The sequence below is a fragment of the Mustela erminea genome, chromosome 14, assembly GCF_009829155.1.
Source record: "Mustela erminea isolate mMusErm1 chromosome 14, mMusErm1.Pri, whole genome shotgun sequence".
Lineage (NCBI taxonomy): Eukaryota > Metazoa > Chordata > Mammalia > Carnivora > Mustelidae > Mustela > Mustela erminea.
In genome coordinates, this window is record NC_045627.1 from 61791211 (window position 1) to 61810037 (window position 18827).

Here is an 18827-nt window from a genome sequence, read left to right on the forward strand (position 1 = left end):
GGAGCCTCTCCTCCGGGAAACTTTATTTCCCAGGTTGCCCCAGAACCAGTCTGGGGGCGGGGCTCCGGCACGCTTGCGCGTGCGCCTGTGGTCCAGGATGGGCTGGCGGCGGGTCCCAGGCTGCGGGCTGGTGCTGCGAGTGGCGGGCGATGGTTGGTTGGACTGAGCCGGGCCCGGCCGGGTTGCAGAGCTGGAGGGGGTGGCAGTGAACGGCGGCGGAGGCTGCGGGGGTTCCATTTGGCTGACTGGGGAGTCGGCGGGCGGCAGGTAAGAGCGGAGCCGCGGCCTTTGCTCCCCAGTGCTGCCCTTTTTTCTAGGGTCGGGCCCTGTTCGGGGCCTTTTCCTGAGCCCGGTTCCTGTTCTCTCCTTGCTCCGCCCTGCACGGCCTTGCCCAGCACAAGACTGGCGGAGTGCACCCTTGGGGAGCTGTAATGCGCGGAGCTGGAAGGAGGTCAGCCAACTCAAGTTGCCCATTTTACAGATTTGGAAACTCAGATCCAGAGACGGGATTTGACTTGTCTGGTGGCTCAAAGATAGTTCAAGGTAGAGCCCAAACCGGAACCCAAGTTTTTTGTCCCCCCCCCCCACTTCCAGTCCATCCCACAGTGACCACGCCACCCCATTCAGAAGTAAAACCTTCTCCGGGTTTTTGTGACTGCAACTTCAGATCTTGCAGTTGGATCCTCTCAAGCGGATCTCAGGTCGTGTGGGCCCGTGCTTAAGTTTTTCTCTTTCAAGCCTGTTAGTCCGGAAGAGAAGTCTGCACTTGAGCAGAATGCTGTTCTTACTGATGACTGACAACTACTTCCTAACACAGCAAACGTCCTGAGAGCAGCATCTTTGTCCAGATGAGATTTGCTACAACTTTCATCTCAGTTTCCCTTGCCTTCTGGTGGCTTTGGAATATATCCCTCCCCGTGCAAATCCTCCAGCCCCCACCACTCCAGTTTCCCCTTGGAAAACAGATGGTGACTTAGAGCCTTGGAAAGAGGGGAGTGCTGTGGCTGACTTCAATCCCCTCTAATCTGGTGGCAGACGTCACTATGGCCCGTGGTTGCTACTGAGGGATCAGAGAGCTAAAGGCTTGTGCTTGGGGTGATAGTGAAGCTCAGCTTTGCTGTTTCCTCCTGTGTTCACTCTCATTCTTTGCACCCCACCACAATGTACACACACACACAGTTTTTTCCAAATCTGTTTTACCTCAATTTCCTGAGAAGGAAGGAACTCTGTATGTTCAGGTGTGATCCCATGGACCACAGTCTCTCTTCCCTGCCATCCCTGTACCCCCTAAACCCCAGTAGCTAAAATGAGTTGCTCAAATCTGATGTGTAGCTCTGCATCTACAAGCTTTCAGCTTACATGTTTGGGTTGATTTCTGGTTGGACATGTTTTCCAAAATCCTTTCTTGCTCTTAAGTACTATGATTCTAACCATGGTTTCCTTTTCACTGACCATAAAGAATGATAGCATCAGACACTTTTTTTTTTAATGTTATTACTTTGGCAGGAGTGCACTCGCTATTATTTGTAGCACAGATAGACGTTGGACCAGCCTCACCACTTCTGTGTCCTCTGTTCTTTAACAAGCTTTTATTGAGTCCTTCTGTGAGCCAGGTATCATGTTAAGCATTTTGTAAATATTTCATTTATATCTTAACCAAGTGTATATATAGAACGATAGAGGGTTAGAGCTGGAAGAGAACGTAGCATTTAACCCTACCCTGTCACTGAATGAGAACACAAGGAGGTTTGGTGATTTGCCCAAGGTCACAGAACTACTTAAGTGCAGAATGGAACCCTAGTCAAGTTATGGGGTAGATGAGAGTAAGTCTAGTCCTGGAGGCAGGCATTTCCTGTAGAGCTCTGGAATACCAGAGGTGGTTGAGGACAGTTTGAAAGGTGGAGAATCTGAAAAAGAATATTTCTGGGCTTTTTTGTAGACTGGTGAGCTGTTGCTATAAAGAGTATTTTAGCAAATAGGAAACTCTCCATTAGCCACAGTAAGGGAATGAACAGTGATGTGGACAATCTGAGTCACTTGGATTTGTTGTGGGGTAAAACGTTTGTCTCTTACATTTAACTATGGCCATATACTATTTTGAAAATTCATACTTCAAGCCAAATCATGGTTCTGAGCAATAGGACTCCAACTCAAGAGGAAGGAGGAAGGCTGATTTTTCCTTTCTCTCATTTCTACACTACTTCTTAAGTCTCTTAGCTCCTGGGAGTGATGGGAATGGCCAGTTTCTTTATCCTGATGCAGAGTAGATCCTTACTGAATTGTCTACTCTTTTGCTGGCCTTGTCTGCCGGATTCTTTTTTGCCGTAAGTCATTATAGGGCTTGTGGAAGAAGGTAATGAAATGTTTTTGTTTTTGTTTTGAAAGGCGTCTAGTGATAAGCCAGTGTGCAAGGAGAGCACCTTGCTCCAGTTACTGAACTGAAACCGTCACTACAGTGGAGCAGCCTCCTCCAGTTTCTGTTGGGTTTTGAGCTGCCTGTTAAATAAGTCAGTGAAGTTGCTGAGGACATAGTAGCCCTAGGGGAAAATCAGATAATTTCTCTTCTGGTAAGGGCTTTGATCTGCGGAATTGATGAGACTAGCATTGAAGGAGCCCATGACTTCTGTTCTGGACATTGCCCGGGCAGCTGACCTCCCATGGCTGTTGAGTGAGGTTGAACTCACATAGAGGAATGAAGGTACTTTCAGAGGTGGGAAGTCTGGTTGGGAAGCTTGGGGGCAAGGGCAGCAGCTGCAGAGAAGACTCATGAGTGTCCAGCTAGAACTGGCCAGTGGGGACTCATCACAGAGGACAGGCTCTGTGGTCTTCATGAGCCACAGCATGAAGGCCCCCCTCCCACTGCCACGGTCTCCTTCCTGTGGTGGTGTTCTGCTGTGAACACCTGAAGTTGTCTTGGCTTTTGTATCCTTGGGGTGGGGCTGGGACTGGAATTGGAGACAAAGCATCTGATGTCATGTAGGGTAGCTGAGGTGTCCTGACAGGAGACAGGAACTCTCAGGCTACCAGGCTGGGTCTGGTGGCTTGTAACATTAGCCCAGAGGAAGGAGGAAAGATGAGTATCTTCTGCAGAGATTCAGCACCAGGGCAGATCTAGATGTAGGTCCCACATGCTACGCGCTTACTCCCCCAGTGGCCATTCCATGGTGAAGAACAATTGTTTGGAGGTGGGTGGGTGGGCTAGAGCAGGCAGGAGACCCTGGGAATCCTCCCCTGTGATGGCCCTGCCCACAGAGGTGTGGTGCTTGTCCGCTGTGCTCCACCCAGTGCTCTGTCTACACAGACAACTCCGAAGACCCTGCCTTGCTTGGAGCTGCCTGCCTCTCCCCGAGCCCTTTACTGTGGCTCTTTACTCTAGGTGTGCCTCATCTTGGATTTGCTCTGTACCCATGTGGTATAATAGAAGTAGGATTTCTGCAGGTTCAGAACCTCCAGACCCTACCCAATGTAATCTGGTTGGGACACTGGTGCCACCTATTCTGCAGAGAAGTGAAGTGACCTTCCTACTTGCCACAGCTGGTGACTGGCACAGGTGGGCCTCATTTTGAGGTCTTTGCCCCCTCCTCCCTGGCGGGATAGGGAGGGACGGGACCTGACCAGCTCCTCACAATGGTGTGCTCTCCTAGGAGCCATGCGGGGCCAGCGGAGCCTGCTGCTGGGGCCCGCCCGCCTCTGCCTGCGCCTGCTTCTGCTCCTGGGCTACAGGCGCCGCTGCCCACCTCTGCTCCGGGGCCTGGTACAGCGCTGGCGCTATGGCAAGGTCTGCCTGCGCTCCCTGCTCTACAACTCCTTTGGGGGCAGTGACACCGCTGTCGATGCTGCCTTTGAGCCTATCTACTGGCTGGTGGACAACGTGATCCGCTGGTGTGGGGTGGTGAGTGATGCCCAGGGAGCAGGAAAAGGGCTGTTTTGGGGTAGTAGAAGGACATGTGTCTGGTGGACCCACATTGGGTTTGGGACCCACACCAACCCCCTACCCCAGGGAAATTCCCGAGTCTGCCCTTGGTGTTGGCAAACTCTGTGTCTCCACAACCTCACTGGTGTGGGCAGGTGTTCGTGGTGTTGGTGATTGTGCTGACCAGCTCCATCGTGGCCATTGCCTACCTGTGCGTCCTGCCTCTCATCCTCCGAACGTACTCAGTGCCACGGCTCTGCTGGCACTTCTTCTACAGCCACTGGAATCTGATCCTTATCGTCTTCCATTACTACCAGGCCATCACCACTCCACCTGGATACCCACCGCAGGTCGGTCCCCACAGGGCCATGTGGGAGGGATAGAGCTGCAGGCTGTGGGAGCCAGCTCCAGGAGTGGGGAGGGAGAGTGCCTTGGTACCTTCTGAGGTCAGCTGTGCTGCTGCCGTTGTCATGATGCTTTTCTCCCTCTGCACAGGGCAGGAATGACATTGCAACAGTCTCCATTTGTAAGAAGTGCATTTACCCCAAGCCAGCCCGAACACACCACTGCAGCATCTGCAATAGGTGGGTCTTGGCTTTGCTTGCTGTGAACCCCGGCTTTGGCCGTTCTGCTGAAACCCTAGGGCAAAATTTAGACCTAAAGTTTGAGAAGACGTTCACGAAGCGCCCGTCATATACCAGGCAGTGTGCCCTCACATCGTGACACCTGGTCCTCAGGATGGTCCTGGGTTAGGCATTGTCACCACTGTGGACACTGAGCTTCAGAGAGGAGTTAACCTTGTCCAGGATCATGTAGCCAGTGAAGCAGGGTTTGGAAGCGAGGCCTGGCTCTCTTCAAAGTCTGTGCCCTTTCCACCTCAGCAGGATGCTGGGCCTTGTAGGAAAGGATGGGCACTGACCTCTCAAGAACCTTGGCCACCGTAACAGAGCCTGTGTCCCTCCCTCACAGGTGTGTGCTGAAGATGGATCACCACTGCCGTATCCTTTTATGGTCTCTTCTGCCTGAGGCCTGTTCCTTTAGCTCCAGAGCCCCACACTGGGTTATGGGCCACAACCAAGGCATCATCCCTCCCAAGAACACTGGGCTCATGAAAGTTAGTAGAAGAGGAGTGGTGGGGACTGGCCATCTCTGGGGCCAGGGCTGGCGGGGGAGAAGCAGGAGGCTTACCAGCTCTGGGACAGATCTTCGTGGAGCAGAGGATCTATTCTAATAGTTTTCTTTTGTAGACTGTCATGCTATCATTTGTGGGATGTTAGGAGTTGTTTGGGCTTCATGGTGTCCACTGGGCGTGCCAGATGGAACCACTGGTATCTTGGTACTGTCCCTTGCAGGTGACTGGTTAACCTAAGCTAGGTTGAAGTATTGGCAGATTCATTTTGCAGAAGGATTTCAGTTTTCACAATTTCCCAGTGGGACTGGTGAAGGCTCTGAAAAACTTTAACCTCTGGGAACAGTCCTATGTTTTCCTGCCTTTGGGATATAGTTCTTGGTAACTGGAAGCCCTGTGTTTGGATGATGTCTTTATGAAGCAGGGATGAACCAGAGACCAGAAGCTGCGTTTGGTCTTATCCTTAATCCTTCCCCCACCAGCCTGGCTAAACAACTGTGTGGGCCACTATAACCATCGGTACTTCTTCTCTTTCTGCTTTTTCATGACTCTGGGCTGTGTCTACTGCAGCTACGGAAGTTGGGACCTTTTCCGGGAAGCTTATGCTGCCATCGAGGTGAGCCCATGGTTAGGAGCAGGATAGCTCAGTAGAATTTGGGGGCATGGAATTTGTCCCTAAGGAGTGGGGCTGGTAGCACCTCCATCCTAGAGGCCTAAGAGTATAACCAGCACTGTTTTCCATCCCCTTAGAAAATGAAACAGCTCGACAAGAACAAACTACAGGCGGTTGCCAACCAGGTGGGCTGTCCCCACCCCACTGCCTCCTGCTGCTCAGGCCAGGGGGTATAGAGTTGCTGAGGCAGCGGGGGCCCACCTGCTAGTGCAGTTGTAGAGGCTGGCTGAGGGGCCTCTCAAGACTGGATCAGGGGTATTCTGGAAGGCTGTCTGCCATGGGCAGGCTCTGTGGCCTGGGGTAAACTAAAATCCCTGGTTTGTGACAGTTTTGGGCTCTCTATCCCATTATCACCTTCTTTGGGCCGAGCAAGGACTCTGCCTTGGTGATGGCCTGAGCAGCAAGGAGTCTGTGTTAGTCTGTGTAATGGGGTTCCAGGGGACAGAGATCAGGCTGGGCCAGTCTGATCACCCTTTGTTCCTGGTCTTTCTGCATCCGTTGTCAGGATCATTGCTTCTCCTGGGCCTTTTAGGACCCCTAATTCTGAGAGGTCTTGGATCATGACTGTACCACTTAACCTCTGCTGCCCTTTCAGCCCTCAGCGGAGCTCAGTTCTCCCTGCTTGTGCTTATATTCTGGGTGTGGGCCTGGCCTCCTCTCTTGAGGATTGCAGCTACATAGTGAGGGTGTTCTCGCTGGGAAGTGGAGTGGCTTCCCCTGGAGCCCCATTTGTGTTGTCAAATCTGAAGGCTCAGGGTCGGCTCCTCCTGTGCTTTGCCATCCTGTCCAGACCCGCTCTGCCCAGTATGTGTCCACATGATGCCGCCACCGGGCTTGGCCCACCCATCTGGCTGCTGCCCTGAGTTCTCTGTGGCTTGACTCCCTACTTTCTCACCCTGGGCTTTGGTCACTTCCCTGCCTGCAGGTCCTGGGGGCTGTAGTAGAGACCAACAGAGCAAATGAACCACCCTGCTCTTCTTTTTCTAGACGTATCACCAGACCCCACCACCCACCTTCTCCTTCCGAGAAAGGGTGACTCACAAGAGTCTTGTCTACCTCTGGTTCCTGTGCAGGTATCAAACACTCATTTTTGACAGTTTAAGTTGGGGGCAGCTAGAGGAAAACCGTTCCAGTGCCCATGTGTGGGCAGGGACCCACCTGTCATGTGCTGCTGTTCTTAGTGTGACTTAGCTTGGCAAAGAGTCAGTGCTTCATTTTCTTCAGTGTTTTGGGGCAGGGACTAAGGATGCTAGCACTGAGTGTTACGTGCCAAGGTAAGTTAAGCTTCTACCTCAGGGTAGGACAGTAAAATTTCCAGATGAGGAGAACTGAAGATGAGAGGGTGAAGTGAGTTGCTGTGTGATCACAGCTAGGAATGGGAGAGCCGGAATCAGAAATGTGTGCTGCCTGTTCTAAACCTGGTGCTTTCAGTACCTGCTGCTGTTTCCTAAGCGTGGGTATTTTAGGAAATATGGACCATTTTTATTTGCAACGCACACTTGTTTCCCCATCCTTCTTTCCACATAATTTATTCTTTGCCCATGTTGATGCTTCTTCATTGATGTTTTTAATAGACATAGCGAAGCAACAACTGACCTACGACATAGGCTGGGAGACAAGACTTAGAGAGGTTTCCAGGGGATCATTGCTCAGCTCAGTTTCGAATTCAGACCTACTTGTAGCCTCCCCCTCCTCAAAGCTCCCCACCAATCTCGGCCCCTCTTTTCTTAGTTCCGTAGCACTTGCCTTGGGTGCCCTAACTATATGGCATGCCGTTCTCATCAGTCGAGGTGAGACTAGTATCGAAAGGCACATCAACAAGAAGGAGAGACGTCGGCTGCAGGCCAAGGGCAGAGTGAGTAGGGCGAGGGCTTGGGGTGGAGGGTAACTGAACCTGCTGTCCTGGAAACAGAAGCCATGGCCAGGGCCAATAAGGGCAGGCCTCATAGGTCAGAACTTGCCTAGCTGAGCCTTAGCTTAGCCAATTTAGACTTTAAAATTAGGAGGGAATTAAGTAAAAAAGGGTTTGTAAAAACCGGTTTTTCTTGGCTCTAGGTTTTTAGGAATCATTACAACTATGGCTGCCTGGACAACTGGAAGGTTTTCCTGGGTGTGGATACAGGAAGGTAAAGTATACCAGCTAGTCCAGTGCCATCCAGTAGAATTCACTGTGATAAAAATTTTCTGTACCTATGTTGTGTAAGATATTAGCCACTAGCCACATATGGTTGCTGAACACTTGAAATGTGGCTAATGCACCCACAAGTTATATTTTCAATTTAATTATCACTAATTTAAATAGGCACATGTGGCTAGTGGCTCCCATACTGGACCACTGCAGATCTAGACTCGGAGTAGAGATCACTGTTCCATTGAGCCAAAGGGGCTTAAGGCCAAAGCTGTGTGGTGTACATGCATATGTGGCTTACAGATGACCACAGCAGAGCCCTGAGAGAGCTACTGTCAAGAAGGGACCTCTAGGTAGGACACAGTGACCACCAGCCTCCTCCCATTTGTATGCCAGTGCCTGGAGTTCAGGCCAGCAACATGTGAGATTGTAGTCATCTGTTTGTAACACAAGTCCTAGGACAAAAAAATGAAGTTCCCTCCCTGAGCCCAAGAGACAAGGGTAAACCACTTTTCAAATTGCAACTCCCAAGACAGTAGTAACCAGGAGACCAGAAGTACCTGCCCTCATTGCAGTCCTGCCTGTCACTGCTTGGAGTGGCCCCTTAGAAGTTTCGCTTGAAACCTCTAAAGGCCCTCAAGACACCAGAGGGCACATGGGACAAATTAGAACTTTTGTTACCTTTGGGATTAATGCCAACATAGCTTGAGGATACCTTGAATCCTTGCTGAGGACTGAGGATCAGGAAGGAAGACCAGGAACTCTTGGAACTCAGACATTCTGTCTTCTCTTACAGACACTGGCTTACTCGGGTGCTGTTACCTTCCAGTCATCTGCCCCATGGGAATGGAATGAGCTGGGACCCCCCTCCCTGGGTGACTGCTCACTCGGCCTCTGTGATGGCAGTGTGAGCTGGATTGTGTCAGTCACAGCTTGAGCACCACCCTGCTTCCTATGTTGTCTCAAGGGCCTCCAAGGATAGCTTCTTGGGATCCTTGGGCAAAAATGTCAGTGGCCCTGCCTTAGAGTACTATGCAGGGACAACTCAAGGACCAATCTCCTGGCTACTGCAGAAACAAGGCACGATGTGGAAAAATCCTAGGACTGATGTTCCTTTACTCAGCTCAGGCAAACTGAACTTCCAGCCCCAGACTGGAGATTAGGCAGCTAGCAACCTTGCCAGGTGCTGACCCCAACCTCCTCCAGGTTCCAGCACTGGGGTTGGCCACCTCCTCTTCCACTTGCTGTCTGAGGAAACACCTGAACAGTAGAGCGGAGATTCTGGCTTCTCAACAGGGCAAGACACCATGCCTACTGCTGAGGTCACTGCCACTTCTCACATGCTGCTGAAGGTGAAAAATAAAGGTATCTGATTTTTAAAGATACGTAGCTTCCTTTTGCTTTTACTAGAGGGTGAGGAAGGGAGAAGTCAGAGTCAGCGCCTGGTGAGTATGTGTTTTGGGGTCATGCTTCCTGTGCTCTACTTCAAGAGGCGGATGCCCCCAAGAATTACTGGCAAGTTCCTGTTGTTAGTGTTCCTCTAGCTTATGCAGTGCAGTGGTGCTCTAGGTAGGTGCCACAGAGACATACATGGGGAGGGGGAAAATATCTGACAGCCCCATTACCAAAAGAAACCTTTATTCTCCAGTAGGGACACACACATCCATCATCCTGGTCCTCAAAGCCACATTCATCTGCATTCGCCCCACAGCAGCATATCTTCCTTCTTCTGACAGGTAAATGGAAGAGCCCTAAGACCAAGATTTTCTTCAAACACAAGTGGCCTCACACTCAGTTACTTCACAAAGCCTTAGAAGTCAGGATTCCTATGTTAAACAGCCAGCAACAGTGGCCCACGGAGAGGCAATCAGAGGCCAGTGGTCTCCCTGCCTTGGGCAAGATGGCTTGATAGTTAGTAATTCCAAGTTAGATTGTCTGTTGGAACAGCCTAGGCTGGGACTGAGGGCTCAGCTGCCAGGGCTCCCCAGCAGAAACCTGTAGGCAGAAAGAATGTTGGCAGCATCAGCAATGAGGCTCATTTCAATTCCATCTTGCCCATGACCTAGAAACTCACCATTCTCCCCTGGCTGATACTGCCTCCTTGCGCACCAGTCTCTTCTTGTCATCCAGGGGCTTGGCTAAAGCTCGGATCACCTGTGGTTTGTATGGCAGCAGCTGTGGAGTTAGAAGAGCCACAGCTTCGCTCAACCAAAGCAACTGAAAGGGCTGCTTCTCTGACTCTACAACTAATGTCTTCCTCTTCTTTAGCGATTCCAGAGGGTGCTCTGTGGCAGGATGGCCGTTCCATCACAGGGCGGTCAGGTATATGCCTGCCTGTGCGTACCTCACAGCGGTCACACAGCAGGGTGGCCAGTCCTGCTTGTTAAGGCAAAAAGGTACTCCTCTGGCTCTTCTAAGAAGGGTCCAGGCCAAAGAGGTACTTACCACAGGGGTGGGCAGACGAGTAAGAGCGTGCATACACCGCAGCGCAGCAATCCGGACCGCCTGGAACACAATCCCAGAGGGTGAGAGGAGACCCATGAAGGAGACACACAGATGCCAAAGAGTTGTGGGGGCTTAACGCACCATGGAAGGGCTAGAGCTGAGGTTCAGAAACTTGGTGACGAGGGTGTCCACATGAAGACTCATGACCTGGGGTGCTTCCAACAGAAGAGGCTGAAGGCAGCTGAGGGTGGAGAGCTGTACTACACAGTCAGAGCAGGACAGGGCCTCCAGCAGCAAGGAAAGCAGCTAAACGGCCACAGAGAAGGCAGGCACGATCATGTATGTGATAAGCCCGCTTTTCCTCCACCTCATTATGCCCCGGCTGGGGACACTGCCTTAGTGTCCCCGTCTGAGGCTCTGACTGCAGGGCTTACCGTGGGCAACTCTGGCAAGAGCACAGGCTTAGGCAGCCTATTAAGTACATGAGACAGGCCCTTCAGGTAATTTGGCTTCACATCTGTAAAAACATGGAAAAGCTTAGGCAGAAACTGGTCTCAGACATAGGGCTTGGGAATTCAACTTCAATCTCTGATGAAGCTGGGACATCAGCCGAGCAAAAGGTTGGGAACCCCCCCTTCACCAAACCTTCAAGCTCAGAAAAGGCAGAGAGACTCATTAAAGGAAAAAAAGTGGAACAAGCATTTGGAAATTTTAGCCTTTCAGGTACAGGCGACACTACAGCTCTAAAGCAGCACTCAGGTCCCAAATTATTTGAGAGAATGTGCCCTGAGCAAAGGAAAGGTCTATATATTCGGGGCCTTTCTTTTAGACCCCTCTCACCTTGGGAAGCAGCATGGAAGCCCTGCACCAAAGCAGGCACATTATCTGTGAAGAAGCGCTGGCGGAACATGAGCCGCACCTCAGCATGGGCAGCGCGTGTCAGCACATCTGTGCAGTCAGACATGAGCAGAGAGAAGCCGTCGGCTGCTGCTGGGCCTAGCTCTGGATCACTCAGAAGGCCTGTGAGCTGCAGAAAAGAGGTGCACCAGAAGAGAAGAATGAATCTTAAATACTCAAGAGGAGGATGACTGTCATTTCTAGGATGATAAACAAGGAAACTCCCGTTTAGGTCCTCGGCTCTCCTGTCTCCAGAACAGACTTACCCGGTCTGTAAGGCAGGAGCTGAGAGGGTGATATCTGAGTACCAGGGCCTTTGTTACCTGTAATCAGAAAGAGAACAGAGCACGACACTCGAACCCCAGAACCCCAAGAAGCATGCTTATGGTTCAAGGTCAAATGGAGAAATTTCATTTAACCAGACAGAACTGTCTCTGTCTAATCAGAATCCATTCTGGCTCCTTACCCAGAGAAGCAGTGTGAAGGCCTGACTTCGACAGGGCCCAGGGCTCAGGCCAGCCTCTACTTTGTCCACAGCTAGCTGCAGGAATTCATCCACCTGTTGCCCTAAAAATAAGGAACACTGATGCAGAGGCTACACATTTCTCCTTTAACAACAAAGGATATAAATCGCTTAAATGCAGGGCTCTCTGAGAACACTTTAGAAGAGAATATTATCAATCTAGCTGACTTGGCCCACTCAGCTCTAGGACACCAGCATGAGAGCCTGGTATCTCATAACACAGGGGTACTAGTATTCAGAAAGAGCGGTCTACTTCTAGAAAAAAATGATCTCTAATAGCACCCTGTGGGGAGTAGGACGACAGACCTAGACAGAGCACTCTGCTTGAACCCTCTTATCTTCTTATGTCCCGTAAGTTTTGCCCAACTTTGGTCTTGACTCTTGTCCCAAGCACTGTCCCTTGGGAGTCCCTATTATATTATTAGTCCCTATTATATTATTTTTGTAAAGGCTTAACTTCCAAGATTTCATCAGTAATTGCTTCCAGGAGGCTCCCACCCCCAGCCTCATCTCAGTACCTGCAGGGAGCTTGTTGAGGAGTCCTGCAAAGCACTTGGCAGCGGCGGTGGAGGAGAACGGGCAGCTGGGGCAGCAGCTCAGCTCCACAAGCTCCCGCATGAGTTGGTTCAGCTGAGGGATTTCCACCTACACAAAACCTGACCATGTGATGCACGAAGAGAACACTTGCACTCCAAGAGATACCCAGTAGAAAGTGGCAGCAGGGGCCAGAATGGATGAGAACTAAATTCTCCAATGAGGAAAATAGATCAGCTTAGCCTACGGCAAGTTTCTGACCGGAAGTCACTTGGGAGCTGCCTCCCCTTGTCAGGGTTAAACTAGGGTACTCCCCGAATGTACTCACATTTCGAGGTAAGGAGCACACAAAGGCCATAAGCAGTGCAACCAGCCGCCTCTGCCCTGAGGAACCATCCTATAAAAGAAGAAGTGCTCTAGCAAGCCTGTCTTGCAGCACTAGGCTTGTCTGTCCCCAAACCCATCCCATATTAGCCCTAAAAATTTGAAGGAAAGGAGTCCTGGGACGCCTGGGTGGCTCAGTTGGTTAAACATCTGCCTTCGGCTTAGGTTATGACCCAGGGTCCTGGGATCAAGCCCCACATCGGGCTCCCTGCTCAGCAGAGTTTGCTTCTCCTCCACCGCTTATGCTCTCTTGTGCACACACTCTCCCAAATAAATACAATCTTAAAAAAAAGAAGTCCAAGATTCTTTCCCTTCTGGTCCATTAGATTCTTACCTGGAATGGCTGGAATCTGCAAGGAAAGCTGTTTTCAGGCAGAAAGGAAATGTTGCCATCCAAGAAAAGGGGCACAATGTGGGCGACACTCTGGGCAGCTAAGCTGGGGAGAGAAGACTACGTATCACCAAGGAGCCAGGGTTCTGAAGTACCCTCAGTTCACATGAGCGTCACTGGGTCAATGGGCCAAATCATGATCTTTCACGCATTCAACAAGTATTAATTTAGCATATATTATGTGCTAAGAACCATTCCCATTTTAGGCCCTGGTGATTTAGCAGTGAACCAGGTAGATTAAATCCCCGTTCTCCTGGAGCTTATAATCTAGTCAGAGAACTCAGTGTATATTTCCAAAATAAATAAATACATAAATTAAAAAATAAACAAACAAAAATGCTCCACAGGTGATTCTTATGCACATCTGTAGCTAAGAAACATTAGCCCATGCTTCCCCCACCCTCATAACCCATGGTGCTAAAAAAGCCCCTTCCTTTTACTTTGCCAGCAAAACAACTCCCTCCACATTTGATTCTGGGTAAAAGGACAGTTCCGAAGGCAGCTATCTGCGGCTTCTCTTCAAGACTGTTATCCTCCTGCCTAGGATCAAGCCACATCAATGATTATACTCACTCAGGGCTCAAGTGGGTAGTGGCAGTGCCAATGACAGACACCATGGCAGCCAAGACCTCATCTTCCAACAGTACTTTTCTCAGAACTGAGTGTTCCTTCTCTGAAAAATCAACACACACACACACACACATACACACACACACCCCATCACCATCACCATCACCATGCCATGACTGTGGTTCAGATTAGGCCCTGTCATCACCACAGTTCTAGTCAAAATGGCAGCAGTTTCTACCCTGTCCTCTAGTGGTGCTAAGGTCCCCAGCAGCCCTGAGCACCAGCACAACCCCAGAAGCCGGAGTGGCTAACGTGGGCCACAAGTTCTTGAATATTCTGTGCTATCCTTAGGCTGGCAATGTGGAGAATTAACTAGAGTTAACTATCACAATCTTCTTAACTTCAGGAATATTTTAGTTTTTCCCAAACTTAAAGGTCACACGTATTTATCATCACGGGTCCTCATTATCACAGCAGCTACCTATAGGGAGCCCCCATAGGTATATACTATGTACTACATTGCCAGGCACCACACATTTTTATTTAATCCTAACTACCCTGTGACACAGATACTACTCTTTACCTTCCCCTTATAAGCAAGGGAACAGAGGCATACAAAGGCTAAGTATCTTCACTTAAGTTAACAAGAGGTGGAGTTAAAGCTGGCCAACCAGGTCAGCTTAACTCCAAGGCCTAATTTTTAACTAAACTAATCACATAGCAATTACAGAGAAAAAAGGTATGCATTGTTCTGGTGTTGCTAACACTGGTCAGGTTGGCACCCTTTGCTTGAAGTGAAATTTCACTTTGGGGACAAAGCATTCAAAAGAAGCCTCTGCTGGTACAGAATGTAATACCAGCGATAGCCTCAGGGTGACAGTGCTGCTCAACACTAGTGGAAAGCTGAGGTCTAGAGGCGGGCTAGCTCCAAGTCTGGGCTGCAGAAAAGTCACCTGGCATGGAAGCCTGCACAGCCAAGGCAAGCAGGCAAGGTACAGCTGTCTGATGGAAATACCAGCAGCTCTCGGGGTCCTGTTGGCATTTTTCTGCCACCTGCTGGAGGCTCTGACAGACGGCAATAACTTCACTGGTTTCTGCAACCACAGTCCCTGTGTGATAAGAAAATATTCTGTCAAGTTTTTTCTTTCTTTCTTTCTTTCTTTTTTTTTTTTTTAAAAAGATTTTATTTATTTATTTGACAGACAGAGATCACAAGTAGGCAGAGAGTCAGGCAGAGAGAGAGGAGGTAGCAGGCTCCCGGCTGAGCAGGGAGCCTGATGCGGGGCTTGATCCCAGGATCTGGGATCATGACCTGAGCCGAAGGCAGAGGATTTAACCCACTGAGCCACCCAGGCACCCCTCTGTCAAGTTTTCTTAAAAGCACTTCCAGGTGTTTCAGATACAGACTATGGGAAAAATAACCAAAGATGAGTGACTAAAGAGTCCAAGAGCATCTTATAAAGAGCCGAGTAACCGTATTCTCTTGCCTGCTCTTTTCACCTACTCTGATTTTGGATCAGAACTGGAGGTCAACTCTGCAGGAGAAGCACGCATACATTTTCTCCTTTAGTTTTCACAACCCCCGGAGAATATCATTTCCCCCATTTCACAGAGGAGGACGTGGAGGCTAAATGAAACTACCAGTGGTTTCCCAGGGTCACAGTAAGTGCAAAGTTAGGAGTCAAACCCTGGCCATACTCCTTCTGCTACGTAATGGCTGCTGGAACACCAACTGGCTCTGCCACGAAAAGCTGGCCAGTGCAAAGGTGAGAGCTTAGCAAATTAGTGAGGGCCCATGGTGGTCTTGCATAGGTTCACAGCAGCAACAGCTGCTGTCACTTACGCCTGGAGCAGTGGTGCACAGGAGTTAGTTGGAGACCCTGCTCAAATTTTCATCAGTAGGGCCTGAGATTCTGCACTTCTACCAAGTTCCCAGATGGTGCCCAGGCTGCTGGTTGATGGAACACATTTTGAGTAGCATGGCCCTAGAGTGGTGCTTTTCAATTCTGACTTCACGCTGAAATCACCAGAACTCTCAACAATTCCTGTTGTTCAAGCCCCATCCCTCCTCAGAGACTGACTCAGTTGAACTGAGAGCCCAGGCATCAACATTTTTAATATAGCCACCAATGGGACCACTGGCTTAGAGGAATCAACTCCAAAGCTGCCTACGGTTCCCCATTCAGCCCAGCCCCTTGATGATTATTCCCGGTCGTTACCTTTGTTCATCCGGCAGAGATGCTGTAGCAGCAGAGGCAGGGTCTCCTTGACAATACTGGGATGTGTTGATATAGCCGACAAGGCTTGCAAACAGCGTAGATGCCGGGACTGTTTGGTGGGCTCATCCCCTCTAGACAAATCTAACTCCCCTGAAACCAACCCAGGAGAAAGCAACCCAGGAGTGAAATCTCACTGTGTGATGGCACGCATGAAGGCCCCAAACATCCCTGGGAAGGGGTGAGCCACAGAGGGTCCGAGACATATACCTTTGTGCAGTTCCTCCGCAAGCTTGGGCACCAGGTGGCTACTGAAGGCTATGGGATAGAGAGCGGCCAGGGCTCCTGATGCTTCCAGTGCTGCCACCCTGCTGGGGCACAGGGCAAATGGGCAAAAGCTGAGGCCTGGCCTATAGTTTCTTGCCTCAGCCTGCCACTAGACAAATTCAGGGGTGCGGGCTCCCAAGCCTGCCTTGCTAAAGAGCAGGACTCAAGCACCTACACCAAGTTGGACAGGACTTTTTAATGGCCTCAGAAGAAAGAAGTCTGGCATATCTCCAATCAGTTGGTAGCCAGAGTCAAACAGAGGGCCCACCTCCCCTAGGGACACTCAAGCAGAAGCACAGAGCCCTGGAACAGCTTGCTCTTCTCACTGCGTTTGATTCTCACCAACTCTGGGAGTCCTCCTCCAGGAAGCTCAGTCTGTACAAGTGACCCACTGCCAGCTCCAAGTCTCCGGAAGAGAGGAGATCTGTTTTAGAAAGAAACACAAACCTCATCATTCTTCCTCTGTAGCCACCACAACCCTTCCCAAAGTCTTATAAGAAATCCTAAACTATGAGGCGCCTGGATGGTTCAGTAGGTTTAGCTGTGGGCTTTGGCTTAGGTAATGATCTCAGGGTCCTGGGATGGAGCCCTGTGTTGAGGGGCTCACCGCTCAGCAGGGTATCTGCTGGTCTCTCTGCCCCTCCCCCTGCTTATGCACTCTCAAATCTTAAAAAAGAAAAAAAAATTTTTTCAAATCACCTACAGTTACATTGAGAACCAGGGAATTAAGGTTGCTCTTCACTGAAGACAGAAAATTGCAAGGAACAACCAATACCCTTCCTTTTATCTTTCTCTTAAGTGTACCTGGCTGGGCACCCAAGACTGCGAATGTACGGATGCCAACAAGCTGAAGCTGGGTGCTGGGGTCTGTCAGAGCCATGAACACCAATGAGCACAGCTGGTCCTTGAAGCCATTCAGCGGCCTTTCATCTAGGGACAGACAAGAGTCCAGGTTAGAGGGGAGCCCTGACTCAGCAGTGATACAAAGACAACTTGGGGCAAGATTCAAAGAACTTAATCCACTGGGTGTCTCCAGGAGGTACACTGGGAAAAAATAAACAGGCCTCATCTGGTGAGTGTTCTCTTGTGCTACAACCTCAGGTCCTAGAGTACTTCTCTGTAGCATTCTTTGCCTACCATCCTTTACAGGAATACAGTGCTCAGCGCAGGACACCACACCTGGAAGGTATCTCACCCTTGTCTTCATAGCTCCATTTCTGGTGCAGCTTCAAGAAACCCAGGATCATTTCAAGGATTGTCCGTCGCTGGTTGCTCTGTAATGTTTTAAGGTGTGTGGGGGTCAAAGAATATTTTAAAGGATTTCAGTCCTGCTCCTCTCGAAGCAGGGAGAATTACCCTTTTATGTAAGTGTGTCAGAAAGAGAGTGAACAAGGGTACCAGCAACAACCGATCAGAGCAAAACCCAATATCCACTATCTGGGACAAGCTCAACAATTAGCTCTTCCTGTGAAAGGGATCCTAGCAGAGGTCCCATCATTCCTTCAAAAGATTCTGTTTCCTTACCTGACCATGCTTGTGGAACTGTTCCAGCAGTAAAGGCAACACATTGCTGGTGATGTGGTCACAGGCCCGGGCAGATGCACCTGCAGCTGCCTGCAATAGTTTGGCACTAGGCCACACCAGTTTCATGTCCGGTTCACACAGATGGTGCCTGCAGTCTAGAGAGGCAGCAGGTCACAGACCTGGGGAGCAGGCTGAATGCTACCTGACTCCCTGGCAGACCACACACATTGAAGACTGAGATCTGGGACAGTTTGCTAGCAGTTACCACTCAAAGTGTTTTCACTTCAAAGTAGGGCTCTAGCACCCAAGTCACTGAACATGGACGGCTACTCATAAAAGGTCATTGGCCTTAAGGAACTTCTTTCTGTTGTGCTCAACCCCCTTTCTGGCTGCCATGGCCCCATTACCCTGTAGAATGTTGCTAAGGAAGGAGTCAAGGAGGTCCTCAGCATCTGCTCTCAGCACAGAGCGAGACAAACACGCAGTCAGAGAGTGGAGGGCCGCCAGGCCATCGGCCTCCACCCGCTCACTTGCCGTCTGGAACACCTGTCAGGGAGGGATCCCATGGCTACTGAGGTGAGCCTGCACCAGGTGAGAGCCCACCCACCCACTGCCTATTTCCTTTGGGACATGGGCTTTGAAAGCCTTTAGGGCAGAGCAATGGAAATTAACACCTACAGTGAGTTTCTTCTCAGTGGGTGTCTTTTCACCAAGTCCTTAGTCCCACTAGAATTGATACATGTATTTTTTAAGAAACAGGATAGCAACGTGGAGCAGTGGCTGCTGGGATCCCCTTTCCTAAGTCTCTTCCTTTGCCCTCCCCCCTTATTAAGTATGGTGCCAGAGGCACCATGACCTATGCTCCTTACCATGGAAGGACAGAAGTGGGCACTACGCAAAAGGGACTGTGTGGGGGCGCCTGGGTGGCTCAGTGGGTTAAAGCCTCTGCCTTCGGCTTAGGTCATGATCCCAGGATCCTGGGATCGAGCCCCGCATCAGGCTCTCTGATCGGCAGGGAGCCTGCCTCCCCCTCTCTCTGTGCCTGCCTCTCTGCCTACTTGTGATTTCTGTCTGTCAAATAAATAAATAAAATCTTAAAAAAAAAAAAAAAAAAAGTGACTGTGTGCCATCACCAAACAGCTGACCGTCTGTAGTGACTTTCTCCCCTGGCAT

The 18827-nt window shown here is 50.2% G+C and overlaps 2 protein-coding genes across 11 annotated transcripts in view; one reads left to right on the forward strand and one right to left on the reverse strand.

Annotated features, from left to right (window-relative positions):
• Window positions 1–52: 52 nt before the first annotated feature.
• On the forward strand, window positions 53–9228 carry ZDHHC16 (zinc finger DHHC-type palmitoyltransferase 16). 7 transcript variants are annotated; one of them, XM_032312481.1, is made up of 12 exons: window positions 53–267; window positions 3377–3550; window positions 3645–3892; window positions 4069–4263; window positions 4409–4497; window positions 4883–4911; window positions 5525–5658; window positions 5793–5840; window positions 6703–6788; window positions 7447–7570; window positions 7771–7841; window positions 8640–9228. In XM_032312481.1, exons 3-12 carry the CDS (start codon window positions 3650–3652, stop codon window positions 8752–8754), a joined length of 1134 nt encoding a protein of 377 aa, XP_032168372.1. In that variant the 5' UTR covers window positions 53–267; window positions 3377–3550; window positions 3645–3649; the 3' UTR covers window positions 8755–9228. The 7 variants fall into 7 exon arrangements, with proteins under 7 accessions (XP_032168372.1, XP_032168374.1, XP_032168378.1 ...); XM_032312483.1 differs by having other exon boundaries at window positions 3439–3550; XM_032312487.1 differs by lacking the exon at window positions 4883–4911 and having other exon boundaries at window positions 5613–5658.
• Window positions 9229–9464: 236 nt separating this feature from the next.
• MMS19 (MMS19 homolog, cytosolic iron-sulfur assembly component) overlaps window positions 9465–18827 on the reverse strand; it is a 34085-nt gene continuing 24722 nt past the window's right edge. For 2 of the 4 annotated variants that reach the window (XM_032312476.1, XM_032312478.1), the window contains 20 exons: window positions 18062–18200; window positions 17655–17809; window positions 17326–17404; window positions 16935–17060; window positions 16473–16554; window positions 16074–16174; window positions 15807–15956; window positions 14541–14696; window positions 13591–13690; window positions 12961–13063; window positions 12571–12639; window positions 12227–12353; window positions 11652–11752; window positions 11452–11508; window positions 11129–11315; window positions 10723–10805; window positions 10430–10594; window positions 10289–10348; window positions 9918–10018; window positions 9465–9838 (listed from right to left, as the gene is read on the reverse strand). In XM_032312476.1, coding sequence (XP_032168367.1) covers window positions 9811–9838; window positions 9918–10018; window positions 10289–10348; window positions 10430–10594; window positions 10723–10805; window positions 11129–11315; window positions 11452–11508; window positions 11652–11752; window positions 12227–12353; window positions 12571–12639; window positions 12961–13063; window positions 13591–13690; window positions 14541–14696; window positions 15807–15956; window positions 16074–16174; window positions 16473–16554; window positions 16935–17060; window positions 17326–17404; window positions 17655–17809; window positions 18062–18200 — 2169 coding nt within the window. In that variant the 3' untranslated portion in view covers window positions 9465–9810. The remainder of the gene's footprint in view (window positions 9839–9917; window positions 10019–10288; window positions 10349–10429; window positions 10595–10722; window positions 10806–11128; window positions 11316–11451; window positions 11509–11651; window positions 11753–12226; window positions 12354–12570; window positions 12640–12960; window positions 13064–13590; window positions 13691–14540; window positions 14697–15806; window positions 15957–16073; window positions 16175–16472; window positions 16555–16934; window positions 17061–17325; window positions 17405–17654; window positions 17810–18061; window positions 18201–18827) is intronic. The other 2 variants (XM_032312477.1, XM_032312479.1) reach the window with 2 other exon arrangements.

Bases quoted from the DNA above. Each gene is read 5' to 3' on its own strand.
- ZDHHC16 (XM_032312481.1), top strand. From the start codon at position 3,650: ATGCGGGGCCAGCGGAGCCTGCTGCTGGGGCCCGCCCGCCTCTGCCTG. The intron at 5,659-5,792 runs GTGAGCCCATGG...CCATCCCCTTAG, and splicing joins AAGCTTATGCTGCCATCGAG to AAAATGAAACAGCTCGACAA. The intron at 6,789-7,446 runs GTATCAAACACT...CTCTTTTCTTAG, and splicing joins TACCTCTGGTTCCTGTGCAG to TTCCGTAGCACTTGCCTTGG.